Source organism: Medicago sativa, chromosome 5, assembly GCF_051527215.1.
Source record: "Medicago sativa cultivar Bolivia chromosome 5, Bolivia_mono, whole genome shotgun sequence".
Classification (NCBI taxonomy): domain Eukaryota; kingdom Viridiplantae; phylum Streptophyta; class Magnoliopsida; order Fabales; family Fabaceae; genus Medicago; species Medicago sativa.
Genome location: NC_140753.1, coordinates 43,285,038 through 43,307,034, shown reverse-complemented (window position 1 = coordinate 43,307,034; position 21,997 = coordinate 43,285,038). Strand labels below are relative to the sequence as shown.

At 39.0% G+C, this 21,997-nt stretch overlaps 1 protein-coding gene across 1 annotated transcript; it reads left to right on the top strand.

Moving 5' to 3' along the window:
- Positions 1 to 485: 485 nt before the first annotated feature.
- Positions 486 to 4,526, top strand: LOC146922281 (uncharacterized). Its single transcript, XM_085711511.1, has 3 exons — positions 486 to 2,513; positions 2,889 to 3,187; positions 3,467 to 4,526. The coding sequence occupies exons 1-3, from the start codon at positions 486 to 488 to the stop codon at positions 4,524 to 4,526; spliced, it is 3,387 nt and encodes a 1,128-aa protein (XP_085567637.1).
- Positions 4,527 to 21,997: the final 17,471 nt, after the last annotated feature.

The following is a 21,997-nucleotide window of genomic DNA, read 5'->3' as shown; positions in this document are numbered from 1 at the left end:
GGTAACCTGATCCGCACGGTTCAACGACAGACGTCGTTAATCAAGGAACAGAACCGCCGACTGATGGATCTGGAGCAAGAACGTCCAACCGTCCAAACCCGGCGATCTCTCTCCCCAACACGTAACAGAAGAGGAGAGACCCCCAGCCGGTCATGATCCAGATCCCCCCGGCACTCGGTGAGCATCGGATCTCCTTCATTCACCAGGAGGTCAACAAGGAGATCCCCCCGGCGGTCTCCACCTAGAAGATCTCCTCCAAGACGGTCTTCACCAAGGAGATCCCCTCCTAGAAGGGCCCCGTCGCGAAGATCCCTCTGCGTCGAACTCCACCCATGAGGTCTCCGCCTAGACGCAACTGGCGTTCACAGTCACCTTCCAGTTCATTGGACACTCGCGATACCCGAACAGATCATAACGCTTACGGTCCGTTCACACGGCGTATCCGGGCAGCTCCTATCCCTCGCGGACTGGAAAAGCCGCCGTAAATGAACTCATATGATGGGACTATCGATCCAGATGAGCACATCGAGAACATCGAAGTAGTTCTCACTTACCGGTCGGTGCGGGGCGCCGTCAAATCCAAGCTCTTCGTCACTACTCTGAGACGAGGAGCCGTTACGTGGTTCAAGAACTTGAGGAGAAACTCCATCGACTCTTGGAGTGACCTCTGCAACTATTTCACCACCCATTTCACCGCGTCAAGGACGCAACCAAAAACGGTGGCTTCCCTCGAAGCCATCGTCCAAGGAAGAAGCGAGCCTCTCCGAGACTACATCGAGAGGTTCAACAAAGAAGTCGTCCAGGTCCGGGGCGCCAATGAGACAATGAAGTTGTACCTCATTGCCAAGGGCCTACGCGACGAGACAGACGTGAAGAAAGCTATCCTTCTGGATCGCCCAAGGACTCTCAACGAGTTCCTAGCGATCGCTAAGATCTACATCGCCTACGAAGAGGCCTTGTACGCGGACAGCCTCAACAAGGTCAGGAAGGAGGAACCTGCTGCTGAATCCTCCAAAAAGCCCTTCCATGAGAAAAAGAAGGAAGGCAAAGCTACTCGGGAGAGCAAGAGGCCCAGCAGTCACTTCACCGAGTACACTCCTTTGGCCATGTCAAGGGAGAAGATCCTCGCCGAGATCGCAGTAGCCGATCTAGCAGAAATTGGCATCAAGCCACCAAAGGCTCCATCTCAGGAGAGGAAAGGGATCGACAAGACAAAGTATTGTCGGTTTCACAAGTGCCACGGACACACCACCGACGACTGCATCCATCTAAAGGACGCCATTGAACTCCTCATCCAAAGGGGTCGGCTCAAGCAGTACGTGAAAAATTCGGAAGCAGAACGGAAAGCCGTCGAGCTCATAGGTGACGGGTCTAAGCCCGGAAAGACCATCGCCATGTCCGTGGAACATCTCGGTGATTTCCCTGACAACGTGGAAATCACCCCCTACTCATGCACCTGGGAACAGTTCCCGACCGCCAACATCATCACCGGAGGAACGCTGAACATTTCCATGGGCAGCATGAAGAGGAAATTTCAGGAGCTCATGGACGTCAATGCCATGGCCCCCTCCACTCGAGGAGGAAGGCCATCTTTGGCATTTTACGACTCCGAACTGCCTGGTGGAGCTTCAAATTCTGCCATCCTGTTGCTCGTGCGAGCATCGATGGCCAACGCAGATGTCAGACGAGTCCTGATAGACACAGGGGCCTCATGCGACATCATGTACACCAGCCTGTTCAGAACTCTCCAACTGACGGAGAAAAACCTTTCTCCCTACGTTGGGGATGAACTCTATGGCTTCAACGGCTCATCTACTCAACCGTGGGGGTACGTAGAGCTACTGGTCACCTTCGGCGTAGAGGAGGCCAAAAAGACAATAAAGGTCCCATTCTTGGTGATCGACTGCCCTTCTCTCTATAACTGCATTATAGGGAGGACCGGGTTAGCCCAGCTGGGGGCCGCATGTTCAACCGCTCATCTGAAGTTGAAGTACCATGCAAAGGACGACATCATCGCCTCTCTCAGCGGAGACATCGAAGCTGCAAGAAGATGTTTCCTCCTAGCTAATAAAACTCAGAACTCGGTTTCCCAACCCAGCAAACCTGCTGGGGACAAAGGGAAAGCTGATGCGAGTACCCTGGACGCCAACTTGGTCGAACTTGACCCCAGGTTCACCAAGGAAGACCTGAAGGAGCAAAAACGGGAGAAGAAGGATCTGCTCAACGCGAAACTTCTTCGACCTGTTCCCGATGGTGAATTCAAGCTGGTCCCTTTCGGGAACAACCCCTCAAAGAATTTCAAGATCGGCAAGGATCTCCCAAAGCTCGTCAAGAACCAGCTGATCGCCTGCCTAAGGGAGAACGCTGACCTGTTCGCCTGGAGCGCAGCTGACATGCCCGGAATCGACCCTAGCGTCACCTGTCACCAACTGACAGTGGATCCCGGAGTTAGCGCTGTAGCCCAGCGTCGTAGGAAGCAGTCTCCTGAAAAGTCAGAGGCTGTAGAAAAAGCTGTAAAAGACCTCCTAGAGGCAAAGTTTATTTCCGAGGCCAAATACACTACCTGGCTATCCAATGTTGTACTTGTCAAGAAATCTAATGGAAAATGGCGTATGTGTGTTAACTATACCGATCTTAATAGGGCCTACCCTAAAGACGCATATCCTCTTCCTAACATCGATAAACTCGTTGATAATTCATCTAGCTATAAACTTTTATCCTTCATGGACGCCTATTCTGGGTACAATCAGATACCCATGGCTGAAGAAGATAAAATGAAAACAGCCTTCATGACCGAATCAGGGAACTATTACTACAACGTAATGCCCTTCGGTCTACGAAACGCGGGGGCTACTTATCAACGTGTGATGAACAAAGTCTATGACAAGGCACTTCTTGGCGACATTCTCGAGGTCTACATGGACGACATGATCGTAAAATCCCAACAAGAGGTGGATCATGCCTCCTATCTCAAAAGAGTGTTCGAGCAAACTCGGAAGAACAACATGCGCCTCAACCTAGAAAAATGCACCTTTGGAGTTCAAGCGGGTAAATTCCTCGGTTTCTATCTGACAGAAAGAGGAATCGAAACGAATCCAGATAAATGCCGAGCATTTACTGAGCTTCCAACACCCCACTCCAAGAAGTGCATCCAAACGCTCAATGGAATGCTGATCGCCCTCTCAAGGTTCGTGGCTAAGTCCGCTCAACATGCACTTCCTTTCTTCAAGCTCTTGAGGAAAGAAACGAAGTTCGAATGGACGGACGAGTGCTAGACCGCTCTAAAACACCTCAAAGAGACGCTCTCTACGCCACCAGTGCTTTCGCGACCAAATCAAGGTGAAACACTATACCTCTACCTCTCCGTCTCCTCAGACGCGGTAAGCGCCGTCCTCATCAGAGAAACAGCGGAGGGACAGAAACCGGTATACTTCACCAGCAAATCATTGTTGGGGCCTGAAACAAGGTACCAGAGAATCGAAAAGGTAGCCCTCGCACTCCTCACCGCAGCCAGAAGACTAAGGCAGTACTTCCTAGCTCACACGGTGGTAGTCCAGACGGACCAACCCATCAGGAAGATCCTGGGTCGCCCAGATGTGGCCGGTCGGATGATGAAATGGTCACTCGAGCTATCCGAGTTCGACATTCATTACGAATCCAGAAAGGCACTAAAGGCTCAGGAGTTTGCTGACTTTCTCGCCGAGATGAATTTCCCAGCTGAGGAAAGCCCTGAAGAATGGACCGTCTTCGTAGATGGGTCATCTAACTCCAAGGGAAGTGGAGCCAGAATAATCATCGAAGACAACAAAGGTATCGTTGTCGAAATTTCCCTCGCTTTGTCTTTTCCTGTTACCAATAACACTGCAGAGTACGAAGCCTTCCTGGCTGGCTTGCGAACCGCCAAAGACATGGGGGCCAAAAAGGTGAAAATCTTTACCAACTCACAACTAGTGGCTTCCCAAGTCACAGGAGAGTTCCAAGTAAAAGAAGACCACCTCCAAAAGTACGTCCAGTTGGTACTAGAGAAAATGAAAGAATTCGACGCCGTAGAAGTAACTCACGTTCCCCGCGAACAGAATACTCGGGCAGACATTCTTTCGAAACTCGCAAGTACGCGAACTGCGAACGGAAACAAAACGGTAATACAGGAGGTCCTCGGCGAGCCAAGCATCCAGAACACAGGAACTCTGCATCAAGAGGTCAACTCAATCATCAGAATGGAAGATTGGAGGGGACCCATCTCTCGATACATAGAGAATGGCGAACTCCAGACCGATCCGCAAGAACAGACAAGGTTGAAACGAAGGGCCTGCTCATTCACTTTAGAGGAAGGAACCTTGTACAAAAGTGGTTTCAACATTCCGCTAATCAAGTGCAAGCGACACGGAGACATGCACATAGCACCTCCCGCTGAGCTAACATCCTTCGTCTCACCTTGGCCTTTCGCGTGGTGGGGCATCGACCTTTTGGGACCATTCCCCAAAGCCGCTGGGCAACTAAAATATCTGGTCGTCGCAATTGACTAATCAACCAAATGGATTGAAGCAGAACCATTGGCCAAGATCATGGCCAAAAACGTACTCCGCTTCTTCAAAAGAAACATCTTAGCAAAATTCGGAGTACCAGCATTAGTGATATCCGACAATGGTACACAGTTCACGGACCAAAGGTTCCAGGACTACCTAAGGAATATCGGCATCAAGCAAAGCTTCACCTCCGTCGAACACCCTCAAGCCAACGGCCTCGCCGAGGCTGCAAACAGGGTCATTCTGCGAGGAATACGAAGAAGGCTAGACTTGGCCAAAACTCAATGGGCTGAAGAGTTACATGCAGTACTATGGGCCTACAGAACTACTCCCCATTCCACAACTGGTGAGTCACCTTTTCGACTCACGTACGGGACAGAAGCGGTCTTACCCATTGAGTTAACTGAACTCACATGGCGTATGGACGCCAGCACTGACTTCCCGGCCAACACGGCAAATCTACGTGAAGAGCTCGAATTCGTCAACGAAGTCAGGATAGGGGCAACCTTGCGAGAAGCAGCGCTAAAACAGAAAATAGTAGCTCGCCACAACAAGAAAGTCATCAAAAGAGAATTCGAAGTAGGCGATCTCGTCCTCCGGCGAAACCAGAAGGATTTTGAAGAAAGGAATCTCGCCGCCAACTGGGACGGCCCCTTCAGGATCCGGATGAAGACCGGGACGGGAGCTTACAGAGTCGAAGACCTCCATCAAAATGCAATTCCAAGGACTTTGAATGTAGAAAAACTCAAAAAGTACTACACTTAGATGGCAAAACAACGCCTCTAATGTACGTACTTAGTTTGATACCACGAACTCATCGCTCCCCGTCGAGCAAATAAACGAAAGAGGAAAGTCGTGCCACTTCGAATCCAAAAAGAAAAAGGATGAGAGGATTTTAAATAACAAATTCTCTTACTCATCAGTATGTACGCTTACCGCTGCGACATCACTGCTCGGCATGTTAGGTAGAACCCCAACTCGCGATGGGTGTTTCATGCCTCAGTGGAGTGAACTTAGAAAAAAAAATTCTCTCGTTCATCCGCTGTTACACGTCCATAACTTTGGACACACATTCAGATAAACAATCTCTTGGATGTGCAATACTTCTAACTAATACTCCATGTAAACAGTTACAAAACTTCTTGCCTGATCTCTTCCTTGCAAAACTACGCAAAGGTAAAAACTTTCCAAGCAAAGTCAATTATTACCTGGAAAGCAAAAGGCACAACTTTGATTTCATCAAGTCAAAGCTGCAAAACGCTGGGCGGGCATGCAAAACTCTCCAGTCGTTAAGTCACTTTGTCGAAATAATGACCGCGGGGGGTAGCCCGTCCCGCTACACTCAACTTAAAGAGCTTTGCAATCTGAAAGCAGACAAGTTCGCAAGTTGAACAACTAAGAGCACACGAATTATTGCAATCTGTCAAAAACATAAGGCAGATAGATAATTCGCTCTCGACAGCGGGCATACGAATTATCGCAGTTTTTCAAACATACAAGATAGATAGATAATTCGCTCTCAAACAAATGCTTCAAACAGTATCAAAAAGCCTCACACAACGAGCATGCAAAATCAAGACATTATACTTGAAAGGAAATCATACACTTCAGAAACAAGTATAATTGAGAATAAAGCAATCATATTATAAAGGTGCTAAAACCACTAAGGGTGCACAATGTCATTACAAGTTGGTTGTTGAACAAGAGATTAATTACAAGGCCTCATCAGGCCTGGCTTCATCAACATGCTCGTACTCTTCCTCAGGATCAGGAGGCGGAACGATCACCCCGTCTTTAACCTCGCTAAGAGGATGAATTCCTTCGACATTCAGCTCAACGCCAGGGTTCGCCACCTTCAACTAGGCCACCCCCCGATCAAAGCCAAGTTGGAGGGCCTCCACCAAGCTTCCTTCCAGCTCACCAATCCAGGGAGGTCCGCCTTCTTCAGAGCCTCCTCCAAAGACACCTTCTCCTCCGCCAGCTTCCGGGAGGAGTCAGCTTGCTCAAGAGCAGTCTGAGCTCCAGACAACTGCTCCTTCAAAGAAGCAAGCTGACGGTCACACTCCTCCGCGACGGACCTCTTGCTCCTTTGATCCTCCTCAAGAGCGGCAACCTTGGCGGTCAAAGCGTCCCTCTCCCGCACCAGAGCATCGACCCGAACCTCACTGTCCAGAGAAGCATTGTTCAGGGCAGCAGCAACCTCCAAAGCCTTCATGGTGGCAATAACCCCATCAGTTATCGCCTTGCTCCGGCCAGCTGGACCTAGATCCTGGATGATCTTCAGCTCATGATCATCCAAGAAAAGGGTCGATTGAGGGCCACACAGCTCCGGCACGGACCACACCCTCGGCAACTGGAGGAAGTCTCCCCTCTCAGAAGGGACAAGAACGGCCTTGATCGGAGTGATCGGGTCCTCGGAGGGCACTCTCACCCTTTGCCTCTTAGCAAAGTCCTGCACCATCTCCTCAGATGGATCCTCCCCGCCCAAGTCCACCACAGGACCAGGGGTTGAGCTAGGGCCAGATCCAGAAATCAGATGCTCCCGGGACTGGACATTTTTGAGCTTTTTCTTGGCCGAGATCTTCTTGCTCGCCGCGTTCATAAGGGCTCCTAAGTCCTTATTCATTTTCTCTGCAAACACAAAGACAAAGGAAACTGCGTCAGTTAGGAGAAACAAATAAGAAAGCAACAAAAGAGACAAGAGCAAAAAGAAAACAATAAACTACCGAGACAGGTATCAGAATCATCAGAGGTCAACAACTCATAAGTGTTGATGAGGCTGGGCTCTATAACTGGGGTCCCGTCCGCACTCATCACAGGGTTCCCCCGTCGGTCAGTTTTCACCCTCTGAGGGAGGGACTCAATGAAAGACCAGAATAGTTGACGAAGGCCATTCTCCTCATCACTCAGAGTGGCGACAGTTTGACCGAAGTCCTTCGGTTCGTAAGCAAAATGGTCCTGAGACCAGCACAAGTTGAAGAAAGGATGACGCTCCTGCTCACCATCCTTGGCGGCTTCTAAGAGGTTGTCTAAAGAAGCTGCACTTGACGGCCGTATCAAGACGAAACGCTCTTTAAAGTTTCGGACCTTGCCGGCAAAGATCTCGAACATCTTCTGGGTCTGGCGAATAGAAACCCAGTCCGTACCCCGCTGTACGGTAAAGAAAGAAAAGAAGACATTTTTGGAGGCAGGGATGCGAAGATAATCGCACAACAACTCAAAAGCCCTCATGAAGGCATAAGAGTTTGGATAAATCTAGGTAGGTGACAACTTGGTCCAGCGAAGCATCTCCCGCTGGAAGTTAGAAAAAGGGAGCCGAAAACCCATGTCCTTGAAAACCACTTCATACATGGGAAATATGTAATTTCCGTACTCCGAACACACCCTGTCGGACGTGCTTGGCAGAATTAGCTCCCAATCTCTCCCTTCTCCAATGATGTCGAAAGGAGCTTCGTTCACACCCTCGGTGCCGAACACGGATTCAGTCTCCAGAGGCTCTTCTCCAGGCCGAAAGACAACGGACGCGGCGACTCCCTTGTTTTCCATAGTAGACCTGAAAAAAGTAAGGGAAAAAGTGAATCCAACGTTCAGATCCACCCTTCCTTCACCCATCAGGTCGGCCACGACAAAGAAGGGATCAAATCGCTACCATAAGAAAGCTAAGAGATCTAGAGACTCAACTCATCGAGGGGATCCACCCTCAGCGAACAGACCTAAAACTTATGGAAGAAACCCAAGCCTATCGCCAATGTTTTTCTAAACAAAAAACAGACAGCACACCAATAGAATCTTTTGATGCACGGTGGAAACCGCCACAACCAACGGCGGAAACCACCGAGTCAAACCTACACCTAGAAGCATGCAGTCCTACAGTTTCTAAAAAAGAACAGAAAATAAGCATACGGAAGTAAAGAAACCAGTCATCAGAACATTACCTGTAAAAAGGAAGGGATTGAAGTTGCGACTGGAAGGCGAAAACTCTGAAGAACTTTGCTTTTGGAAATGGTGGAAAATCTCTAAGTCTCTGAGAAATTTGAAATGCAGTGACGTTCCAAACAACAGTTGAACTATTTATACTCGTTTCACAAACCACCCAAAAGTCACGAAGTCAATCCAGTGCATCCCTTCATTAGCAGCTCTTCCACTAAAACAATGCTTCTACGGTCCAGATTCAATCATACCTTGTCATACCCCAATTTTTGACCTAAGGTCCCACATTCATACGCCGTTTGACCCTGGATAGTCTTTGACTTTTCAAGGAAAAATTCGACAGAGAGGTATTTTAAAATACCTCATTTTTTTGTTCCAATTCGGGCCCTCTTCTCACTTTTATTTTTCTTATTAGTTTTTATTTTTATCTTTAGTTTTTATTAATTTCCATCTTTTAGTTTTTATGTATTTCTTTCATTTTATAGTTTTTTAGCTTATTTAATTCCCATTTTTCCTTATTTTATTTTTTATTTATTTTGTTTCTATTTTTAGTTATTTTATTTTCCTTTTTAATTACATCCTTTTTTAGAGTGTCAAAAAATAATGTCGGGGTCCATTTTGTTCATGCCATAATCCCAGGCCAAATCATCTCAATGTCAGCTCTTTCTTTCTTCTTTTACTCAAACGCGTTTTCATCATCAATTGCATTCAAACCACTTCAATTTCGTTTAAACCGATTTCCATTTCTGAAATGTGAATTTGGCTTTAAAAGAAAGAGATGAAAGCACAGAATACACACACATTTTCATCAGAACCTACACAACACAATAACACAATTTTACATATCATAAACCTGCACAAAAAACCAGTTCCCAATTCCACAACCCATTTTTTTTACGATCAAAATAACACACAAAATGAACAATAGAAACCTGCAAGAAACAAATCCAAAAAGCCAGTAACAGAGGAAAAATTTCACGCACAATCACAACCAATCTCAAGCCACAAGATCATCACCAAAACCAATCCAATCTCAGTCACAATCCAATCCCACGCTTTCTCAAACGATCCACAACAACAGAACCTTACAACACAAACTGCAATCCGCACCTAAACCACCCAGCTGGAGAGATGGGAATAGGTACGGTTTCAAAACCAGATGAAAGATTGAGATCAGTAGAGACATTTAGGTCGAAGTGAGGAGCTGAGGCACAAAAGTTTGAGTAGAGTGAAGCCGATTGTGATGTCTTATGACTTTCAACAATTATTGCATTCACAAGACTATGAAGAGGATTTTCCTCTTCTTCTTCCTTGAGAAATTCTTCCCTTGGAATTGGAATTTGATGAAGTCCTAAAGCTCCATCATTAGAGTTTAATTTAATGTGAGACACATTCTTTGAGTTGAAAGGCTTCCAGTGTCGTTCTGCCTTTTCTCCAATGAAAGAGAGTTTGAATTCTTTGAAGATTTTTGTGAGTGCCATGGAGTAAGGGAGGCCACCTTTATCTTTGGTGTCTTTGATAGCACTTATCATGTGTTGAATGATGAGATAGGGAAGGTTAACACGTTTGCCTTGAGTTAGGTGATAGATAACCATAAGATCAGTGTCGTCGACTCGATATTTGCCTCTAGTACGAGTTAAAAGGCTATGAGTGCACAAGTTATGAAGAATCTTATATTCATTCCTCAAAGCTGTTACAGGATAGTCTTTTGCAGATTGAACATTGTTAAGGATTTTGCTCAAAACAGAGTTTTTGTCGACAGCAGCATCATCATATCATTTTCTACCATAGAGTTTGACACCAGAATTTGGAATATTGAAAACTTTTGCTAGAATATCAGTGGTGATTATGATATCAGTTTGATTCATGTAGCAAAGAATTACGTCGTGTCCTTCAAGAACAGTGGCAGAAGAATAAATTTTTTGAATAAGATGTGTGTAAATGACCTCATCGATTTCACAGAATTGCTTCCATCCAATATTCTTGATAACATCATCAAGTTGGATTTCCTTTTTCTTGATGTCATCAAAATCGAAGGTTTTGCTTTCTGAGAGGGGTCTTTCGACAGAACTCTCTGCAACTGTGTTTGTAAGATATGGATTTACAAACATTTTCTCTTCAACAGCTTTTGGATTGGAGATGATATCATCCAAAGATTTTTCTTTTAGAGCCATTTTGCGATCGTAAGGGGTGAAGGTTAACGAAGAGGTTTTGAAACGTTTTGGAGCCGTTTGATCTTGCATGCAACGACTGGTCTCTTCTTCTAGGTCGATGTAAGACATCTTTGAAGGTTTAGAAGACAAACGAATGGATTTTCTGAGTTCATTTGAGAAAGAGGGTTTTGATTTGATGTTAGGGTTTGGTTTACGTAACTCATCGAAGGATTCAACTTTGACAGGAGCTGATGTTGTAAAGCTTTTAGGAGGGGAGCAAGAGTAAGGTTCGATTTGTGAGATAAGGTTTAGACTTGGGGTAGTGGTGATGTTTTGTGGGGAATATGTAAATGAAGCAGGAGGAGTTTGTGGGGTGAATGTTTTGGTGAAGGTAGGTTTTGTTGATCGACAGAGGAGAGGAGTTCTGAGAAAGTTTGTTTTGATTCTTCCATTTTTGGTGTTAGTTTGAGAATGGAATGAATATCAATGGATGAAAGGATCTTTTAATAAGGAGGAAGAAGTTTTGAAAGGGGACAAGAGTGATGGTTAGTGAGTTGATGTTTTGATTGTGCAGTCTTTGGGCTACGTATACTGAGAAAGAAATGATGAAATGCTGCCATACCCTTTTTGCATAGGAGGATCAAAGGATTAAACGGCCAGGATTTGATCTTGAAGTCTCATTTTTTCTTGATTTGTTAGGGATGAAAGTGAGGCGCGTGTGATGAGAGGAATAGGGAGAAAGATTTGATTGAAAGAGGATTTTGTGGAGAAATGAAACAGATTATGGGAAAAAAAATAATTAATGCTATAATTAAATGTAAATTTTAAGTTAGCGTGAGAGAAAAAAAATATAACACCAACAAATAAGGAAACACAATAAAATAAAATAAAATAAAATAAAAAAGGTTTTAATTATTTTTAGCTTTTTTTTTTTTGAGAAGAAAACGATAAAAACCCAACAAATAAGGAAACACAATAAAATAAAATAAAACTAAATTAAAAAAGGATTTTTAATTATTTTTAGCTTATTTTTCAAGAGAAGAAAATGATCCTCTACTAATGGTTTTGTAAAAATATCAGCCAATTGATCGTTAGTGTTAACAAAAATAAGTTCAACTTCCTTTTTACTTATATGATCACGAATAAAGTGATGCTTAATTTCGATGTGTTTAGATCTGGAATGTTGAATAGGATTTTTTGACAAGTTTATAGCACTAGTATTATCACACAATATTTGAATATTTGTGTACCTGAGAGAGAAATCTTCTAATTGATTTCTGATCCATAATACCTGAGAGCAGCAATTTGCAGCGGAAATATATTCAGCTTCTGTGGTGGATAGTGCTATAGTACTTTGTTTTCTACAACACCAGCTGACTAAAGCTTCTCCAAGTAGTTGACATGCACCACTTGTACTTTTTCTTTCTATTTTATCTCCGGCGTAGTCAGCATCACAAAATGCCATAAGATCAAAATGTGTTCCCTTTTTATACCATAGACCTACACTTGGAGTGCCTACAAGGTATCTGAAAATTCTTTTAACTGCAATGTAGTGTGATTCTTTTGGTGCAGTTTGAAATCTAGCACATAGACCAACTGCAAAAACAATGTCAGGTCTACTAGCAGTTAAATATAAAAGTGATCCAATCATTCTTCTATATTCTTTTTCAGGAAAATCTTTTCCATTTTCATCTTTGTCAAGATTTGATGAAGGATGCATGGGGGTAGTCATAATTTTGGCTTCATTCATCTTATATTTTTTAAGAAGATCTTTGACATATTTTTCTTGACAAATAAAAATGCCATCTTTATGTTGTTTGATTTGTAATCCTAAAAAGAATTTTAGTTCTCCCATCATGCTCATCTCAAATTCACTTTCCATGAGTTTTGAAAAATCATCACACAGTTTTTCATTTGTGGCTCCAAAAATGATATCATCGACGTACACCTGTACAATTAATAAATCATTTTTGTCAGTTTTTCTAAAAAGTGTGGTATCAATTTTTCCTCGTGAAAAACCATTTTTGATTAAAAAGATGCTCAATCTTTCATACCAAGCTCTTGGAGCTTGTTTAAGTCCATAAAGAGCTTTGGTTAGTTTGAACACATGATTTGGTTTTTCTAAATCTTCAAAACCTGGAGGTTGATGAACATAAACTTCTTCGTTTAAAAAACCATTTAAAAATGCACTTTTTACGTCCATTTGAAAAAGTTTGATGCATTTATGAGATGCATATGCAAGAAGGATTCTTATGGCTTCAAGTCTAGCCACAGGAGCATAGGTTTCATCGTAGTCTATGCCTTCTTGTTGATTATAACCTTGAGCTACCAATCTGGCTTTGTTGCGTGTCACTTTTCCTTCTTCATCTAATTTGTTTCTGAATACCCATCTTGTACCAATGATGGATTGAGTTTGAGGATTAGGTACAAGAGTCCAAACTTGGTTTTTCTCAAATTGATGTAGTTCTTCTTTCATTGCTTCGATCCATGACTCGTCCATGATTGCTTCCTTTATTGATTTTGGTTCAATTTGAGATATCATTGCAAAGTCATTTGTTTGAAAGGATCTTCTTGTTCTTACTCCATCTGCGGTTTCACCAATTATTTGTTCTTGTGGGTGATGATCCACAATTCTCCATGACCTTGGAGGATTTAGAGAGACTTCTTCATTTGATGGTTGTTGGAGAGAATTTTCGATGTTGGGATTGATTTGAATTTCTTCCTCATCTTCTTCATTCATTCTTTCTTGAGTCTCAAGTTCCTCAAACTCATCAAATTTTATGTGCATACTTTCTTCTAAGACTTTTGTTCTTAAATTAAACACCTTGTATGCTTTTGAAGTAACAGAGTAACCAAGAAATATAGCTTTGTCTGATTTTGAGTCAAATTTTCCTAGGTTATCTTTGTTGTTTAAAATATAACAATAACATCCAAAGATATGAAAATAAGAAATGTTTGGCTTTCTTTCTTTCCAGAGTTCATACGGGGTTTTGTTTAAAACTCTTCTTATTGAAACTCTATTTAAAATATAGCAAGATGTATTTATGGCTTCTGCCCAAAAATATTTCTCAACATTTGATTCATTTAAAATGGTTCTTGCCATTTCTTGCAAAGTTCTATTTTTTCTTTCTACAACTCCATTTTGTTGAGGAGTTCTAGGACAAGAAAAATTATGAGATATCCCATTATCACTAAAGAATTGTTCAAAAGAAGCGTTTTCAAATTCTCCTCCATGATCACTTCTTACCGAGATAATGTTAGTTTCCTTCTCATTTTGAACTTTTTTGCAAAAGGTTTGAAAAGCTTCAAAAGAATCAATTTTGTGTTTTAAAAATAAAACCCGAGTGAATCTGGAAAAATCATCAACGATTACAAAGCCATATTTTTTTCCACCAAGACTTTCTATTGAGATAGGTCCAAATAAATCTATGTGAAGCAGTTCAAGAGGTCTTTTTGTTGAAATAAAATCTTTTGGAGGAAAACTACTTCTGACTTGTTTTCCTCTGACACATGCTTCACATATCTTATCCTTCTCATAGTTAATCTTAGGAAGTCCTCTTACTAGATCAAGTTTTGATATTTTAGAAATTGTTTCCATACTAATATGGCCAGCCCTTTTATGCCAAATCCATTTATCCTTTTCAAGAGATATAAAACATGATTCGACAGGCAGTTCATCTAGGTATAGAGTGTAAACATTTTTATTTCTTGATCCTGTAAACAAGATTTTTCCTGAAGATATTTGTCTTACTTCGCATGTGTGAGGTTAGAATATTACTTCAAGACCACTGTCACACAATTGACTGATGCTAATCAAATTATGTTTTAATCCTTCTACATATTGAACATTTTCAATTTTTGCGGAGTTTATCTTACCAATAACTCCTATACCTTTAATCTGAGATTTTTCATTATTACCAAAGGTTACCAATCCTCCTTCTTTTTTGGTGAAGGAGAGAAAGCTTTGTTTATCTCCAGTCATATGTCTTGAGCATCCACTGCCCAAGTACCAAGGCTTTTTCTTGACTGTTATGAGACATTTCTGCCGTAGAGGTTAGTAATCCCTTAGGTACCGATATTTTTTTGGGTCCTTGATGGTTAGTGTTGTTTTTACGAGTTTCCTTTTTGTGAAAATGAGAATAACTATTTTTCAATTTTTGTGAAGCTAGTCTCTTTCTTTTTCTGAAACAAAAAGGTTCAAGATGTCCATATTTTTCACAATATGTACATTTGTATTTTTCACATGTTTTTGTACCTTTTTCAGCAATAAAAAAATTCTCATAAAGTTTTTGTTTTTGATTAGTTTTGAACCCTATACATGCTTTATCAAAAAAACTTACTTGTGATCCCATGATTTTTTGAAATGTTTCAGTTGATTTAACAAAATTTGAGATATCATTTTTTAGTTGTAAAACATTTTCTTTTAAAATAATGTTTTCCTTTTGAGAGTCATTTTTATTTTCAAAGACTTCCTTTGATTTAGAATTTTCAATCAGATTTTTGTTTTCTTTTTCCAACATTTCTTTTTCCCTTTTTAGTTCAAGATTTTCATTTCTCAATCTTTCACATGTTTGTTCTAAAATTAGAGAGTTATGAAAAAGATTATCAAACATATATTCAGTTTTTTTACATGATGAGCAAGGATCAGGATTTACCTCTTCATTGTCTGATTTTGCCATTAGGCAAAGATCTGCTTGTTCATCTTCATTTGTTGGTTCTTCCGGTTCATCCCATGTAGTTAAGAAGGATCTTTGATTTGATTGGAAGTTGTTTGATTTTCTTTTGTTTAGTGGACATTCATTTTTGTAGTGTCCAAGTTTGTAGCAACCGTAACAGGTAACTTGACTTTTGTCAAGTTCAGTCTTTGTGTTTTCTTTTCTTGCTGGAAATTTCTTTTGTTTTGATCTCTTCTTTGAATCATTCCTTGAAGTTTTCTGGTGAGAAGAATGATTTGATCTTGATGAACTTCTTCATCGGGTTCTTGCTGTTGATTGTCAAAATCCATTTCTAGTTCTTGATTTTGTGATTCTAGATTTGTCTTGAATGGAATCATTTTGCTTTTGTTTGAGGATTTATCCTCTTGCAAAAGAACTTCATGTGCTTTCAGAGATCCGATAAGATCTTCTAATCTGAGTTTTTTCAGATCTTTTGCTTCTGTTATGGCTGTTACAATATGTCTCCAAGATTTTGGGAGACATCTTAGAATTTTTCTTATTCTCTCATGGACTGTAAAGTCCTTTTCAAGAGAACGTAACTCATTTATAATGATAGTAAACCTTCCATACATTTCATCTATGGTTTCGGTTTCTTTCATTTCGAATAGTTCAAATTTACGAACACCAATGTCAATTCTTGTTTCTTTTACATGACTGGTGCCTTCATGATGTATTTTTAGTGTATCCCAAATTTCTTTGGCATTTTTGCATTCTTGTACTCTATCATATTCTTCCCTGCTCAAAGCCATGGTTAGAAACAATTTAGCTTTAAAATTTAATAACATTCGCTTACCTTCCTCTTCTGACCAGTCTTCCTTACTCTTTACATTAAGATCTTCATCATATGGAATATAGTCTCCATTTTCAATTATGGTCCACATGTGATTATCTTGTGATTGTAAAAATAGTTCCATTTTTCCTTTCCAGTAATAGTAGTCTGCTCCTTCAAAGAGCGGTGGTCTGTTTGAGGAACCTCCTTCGGACATAAATTTTATTTTAGACATATTTTCTTTTCTTGGATCTTCTACACCGTTGGGTGTTTAGGCTTTGAATTTCCTTCTACACCATTGGGTGTTTAGGTTGAATTTTCTTCCTTCTACACCGTTGGGTGTTTAGGTTGTATTGAGACTTTTCTTCTGGATCTTTTTCCTCCTGCACCGTTGGGTGCGTAGGGTTTTTAGAGGCAGTGCTCTGGTACCAATTGAAGTAAAATATTTTCACAAGAAAGGGGGGTTTGAATTGTGACCTGTTTAAAATATGCCTGATAAAAAATTTCTCAAGTATATATATACTTGGATTAGGTTAGTATGTTAATTAATAAAATGAATATTATTGTGAAGTGTGTGAGACAAATAAAAGAGATAGGGAAAAGAAAATCACACACAAGAAGTATCCTGGTTCACCCAATATGGGTTAGTCCAGTCCCCACAATCCTGTGAGATTATCCACTAGGTAGTTGTGTTAAGTAACGTTAACCACAACTCCTCTTTTGTCTTCTTTTTACACAAATGAGTAACTTTTACTCTTTGCTAGATCCGACTGATCTTTCCTGCAACCGAGTAAATCTACCTTTGCTTTTACAACCAAACAACAAATGAGTACAAATCACTCTTGCTAGATCTACCTGATATATCCCTACAAACGAGTGATTTAACCCCTTTTTTACACACTTGTTACCTACAAGCTCTACAACCCAATAAGAAATAAATTCTTACTTGGACCAAATATCAAATAAAATTGAGTAGTGCTTCACTAAACAAAAAGCTCACTGTAAAAGAGCAAGTTTAGTTTACTGAAAAATAAAAGAGAGAGCTTTGAGTATTTTTGCTTGAATGTATATTGCTTTGCTTTCTCAAAATTTCGGTGGTTTTCCTTGCTGCCTGTATGTGTATTTATAGGCACAAATTGATCAAAACAAATTGCTCTTTCTTCTCTCCCACGTGAGGAGCGTCTGTTGTGCTTGTGTGAGATAAGCCAATACAGCTCATACATGGGTAGCTTCTTGCTTCATTCCAATTGCTTGTGGACCCACATAAGTATACAAATGATCCAACCAAATACAAACTTGGGGTCCCACTTGTGTTGATATTCTTTTGGTTCCCAATTTCTTTGTTTGAGTCCCACGTGTGTGTAGAGTATAAGCTTCTAATTTCCCTTTGCTTCTCTCACGTGTGTAGTGTTATGAGCAACACAGTTCATTGTGAATCATCTATGTCCACGTGTAACAATTCTTGTGGCTTAAAAGATAAAGGCTTAAATATGCCAACCGTCCCTGTAATTTGGGCGAGTTTTGATTTTCGTCCCTGTAAAAAAAAAAATTTTAAATACATCCCTGTAAAAATATTTTTGTTTTAAAAAGGTCCCTGGCCCCACTTCTAGCATGAGCTGGCATGGTTATGGCCACGTGGCAGTTGCTGACTGTGCAACTTTTGCCACGTGGCGCTGACGTGGCATGCCACATAATTAAATTTTGTTTATTTTTTTTCAAAATTCTAAAAAATCTTTTTTTAAATTAAAAAAATCCGAAAATAGATTTAAAAATCGAAAAAAAAAACTGAAAATTAAATATTTTCGATTTTCAATTAAATTTTTTTCTTCAAAATTCTGAAAATTCTTTTTTTTTTTTTAAATTAAAAAAATGTGAAAATAATATTAAAAATCATAAAAAAATTTAAAAATCTGAAAAAAAACTGAAAATTAAAATTTTGATATTTAATAAAAAACTGAAAATTAAATTTTCGATATTTAATTAAAAAAAATTTTCGAAATAATGAAAATTCTTTTTTAAAAATTTAAAAAATCTGAAAATAAATTTAAAAATCATGAAAAAATCGGAAAAAAAACTGAAAATTAAATTTTTAAATACACAAATATTCAAGTAATTAAACTGAAAATTAATTTTTTTAAATTTATTTTTAAACTGAAAAAAAAATAAATTAAATTTTTTCGAAATACACAAAATTCTTCCTATTCTGGTCTACTTAACACTTTCACATGCATTAATCCTAAACGATAATTCAACAGAATCAGTCTATGAAATCCTTAAACAATATGATTTCCCAGTTGATAATACACTGAACTTGTCTGTTTTTTTGTTTAGCCTGTCGCTTAGAATATCGGTTGGAGAGTCAAAAATTATTAAAAAAATCTGATTTTTTTAAAAAATCATAATAATAATTTCAAAAAAAATTTCCGATTATATAATTTTAAAAAATATAATTTTTTGGAAATATGAAAAAAAATGGAAAATTATATAATTTTTTAAAATCAGAATATATAATTTCGAAAAATATTTAAAAAATCTGATTTTTTAAAAATCGTAATATTAATTTCGAAAAAGAATTTTCAAAATATGATTTTTAAAAATCGTAATATTAAAAAATCAGAATATGATTTTTAAATTTATTTTCAGATTTTTAAAATTTAAAAAAAAAATTCAGAATTTTGAAAAAAAACGTATTTTTTAATTAAAAATCGAAAATTTAATTTTCATATTTTTTTTATGATTTTTAAAAGAATTTTAGAATTTTGAAAAAAAAAAATTTTAAATAAAAATCGGTAATTTTATTTTCCGTTTTTTTCCCATTTTTTTCAGATTTTTTTAATTTTTTTATGATTTTTTAATTTATTTTCAGATTTTTTTAATTTAAAACAGAATTTTAAAAATTAAAAAATATATTTAATTATGTGGCATGCCACGTCAGCGCCACATGGCAAAAGTTGCACAGTCAGCAACTGCCACGTGGCCAAAGCCATGCTTGGTCAGCAAAAAAGTGGGGCCAGGGACCTTTATAAAACAAAAAAAAATTTACAGGGATGTATTTAAATTTTTTTTTTTTACAGGGACGAAAATCAAAACTCGCCCAAATTACAGGGACGGTTGGCATATTTAAGCCAAAGATAAATATCTATTTTGCAAGCTATCAACCTTTTGCTTTGACCCTTTTCACCAAAAAGAAGTATTTTGTTTGTACTTTGCAATATGTCAATTGATTGGATAGAGAGTGGTTTAGGAGACATAACATACCAATACCAAAACCTCTTGTGTATTGAGATATGCCAACGTGTCCCTTCATGTTTAGGCTTGATTGTCCAAAATTTATCAATTGCATTCTATCTTTTTATTTCTTGTTATGTATGAGACACAAATATTTTTAGCGAGCAGATAATTTGCAATCCTTTGAGAATATGTTCCTGCAACTAAAAATACTCATAGACAAATGTTAAATACAATAATATCACATTCCATTTATAAAATAAAGTCTAAATGTATTTTTTCATCTTTAAAACTAAAAATAGGGATTTATGGATATTATCTCAACAATTGGAACTTGTTTACTTGGTTTTGACTTAAATGTTCAATTAATTTAATTGTTGTGATTTTGAGAGACGAACTTGACTAAAGATGATTTTTGAGAGCCAATTGCTTATGAACCCTTTATGAATAGATTAATATGACTATGAAATGGTGTATGAATGGTTATTGAGTGATGAATATGATGTTTGTGATCATATGTTGTATTTGTTCCTTTATTTGGATTGTAAGGAATTATGTGGAATTGTGGCAACTATATGTTGATTTATGTGGAGATGATTGATGATGTATATATGTGAAAACTATATGTTGATTGAATTGTGGATGTTGTTGGTGATTGTATATATGTCAAATGGTGGTGAATTGTTGTCGATGCATATATACTAATTGAATGGTGATGAACATGTTTATGTTATGTTGTTTGTTGAACATGTTAAATGTTGATTGTTGGTGGTGTAATTATGTGACAACTTCATGTTGTGTGATTTTTGATGTTGTTGGTGATTGTATATATGTTAAATTGGTGGTGAATTGTTGATGATTGCATATATACAAGTATTGGTGATGGTGAGATGATTATTGTTTGGGTGAACATATGCATTTGTAGTTAAGTCATATGTTCATGCGTTCATGACTGATGGTGGTGGATTTTATATCCAAGACTGATGGTGGCGGATTTTATATCCAATTGAGGTGAGTACGATGTTTTTGTTGCATCGAAGGTGACTACCTTGAGGTGTTTTGGTACCACATGCATCTAGAGAAGAGTCTAGAACATTGCATGCATTTAAATAATTGATGAGTTGTGTCATAATTGAATATATGACTTGGTGAATTTGTGTATTGGTGAAATTTGGTGAATGTTGTGATGGTGTGGATGGATGTATATGTACATTGGTGAATTTTGTGGATGGTTGTGAATAAATGTATTATGCTCTAATTGCATGTCTTAATTGTTTGTGCTTATACACTTGGTGAATCAATTGATGTTGGTTATTTTAATAATAATGATGAGGTGATATTTGTATATGTATATATACATATATGATGTAGTGATGTTCTTTGATAATGATGATGGCTTGCTTATAACTTCGATATGATGAATTGTACTTGTTGAGATAAGCATGATAGATGAGTAATGAAGTGAGTAATGTTTTCATTGATTGATGTTGATAAATGATGAGCTTTTATTGATGACTTGATTAGAGGTGGAATATGCATGCTATGCTATAATGTGATAGCTTGAAATGTAAGTGACGGGGGATAGTAATAATCATGTGATGCTAGTGTTCTAGGAGAGAGGGTTATGTATATGTGATACGCGTATGATACACTTGTTGATATGAACTTGGAATGATGATATGGAATGGTTTTGAATGGTATGAAAATCATGAACACTTGTGAATACATGTATGATTTGTTATTCTGTATTCTTGAATATATCTTTCATTTCCAATGTTCTTGTTTAAATCTTTTATGGATTATGATGATGTAATGCTAACCCTCAGTGGTCTGTGGTGGACCGCCTACCTTTCTGTATGGACGGGTAAACGGCGTGCAGGATGCTTAGTTGTTTGCTTGTTGATGCCTAGGAGTGGAGTTCCTCTTTTTCATGTAAGTGTCTAGATTAGGGCTCTGATCTAGGATAGTTCTTGCATGTTGGTTTTTATTTTTGGACCATGTATTTTGGAGTTGAGATGTTATTTGTTATTTGAGATTTGGAGAATAAAATTGTATTTTGTTGAGATCTGGAGATGTTTATGTGAGTTATATGTCTGTTCCGCTGCTATGTTGTGTAACATGATCTTTATGCATGTATGTATTGTGGTTTATTTGGAGACGTAGCATCTATTTTCAAGAATATGTTTGTATATTCGCGCGTTTTACCGCTTATTAGAAATAGGGTGTTACAAGTTGGTATCAGAGCCGTGGTCGGTCTTGTCCAGACCAAAACCCGTTGATTTTCCTGTTTGTATGCGACATGTACGGAAGTACTGTCGGTACTTGTTGTGTTGTTTCGTTCTTTTAGGTGGGTTTGAGCGTAGTGGGGGAGTAGCAGGTTGTTTCAGGTTCGTTGGGTCTGGCAAGGGAATGTATCTTTGGCTGCGGAGGCTCAGTTGGTTGTGGTTTGTGTTAAGGTTCCTGTTGATTTTAAGTTGGATCTTGTGTGTTTTACGTTGAAGCATATGGACGTTATTTTTGGTATGGATTGGATGTTGACTTTTGGTGTTAACATTAATTGTTTGACCAAGAGTGTAATGTTTTCTAAGCCGATAGTTGAGGAAGGTGGGAGGTTCTTGACCGCGGAGCAAGTGAAGAAGTCTTTGGACGGTGAAGCTAGTGTGTTCATGATGTTTG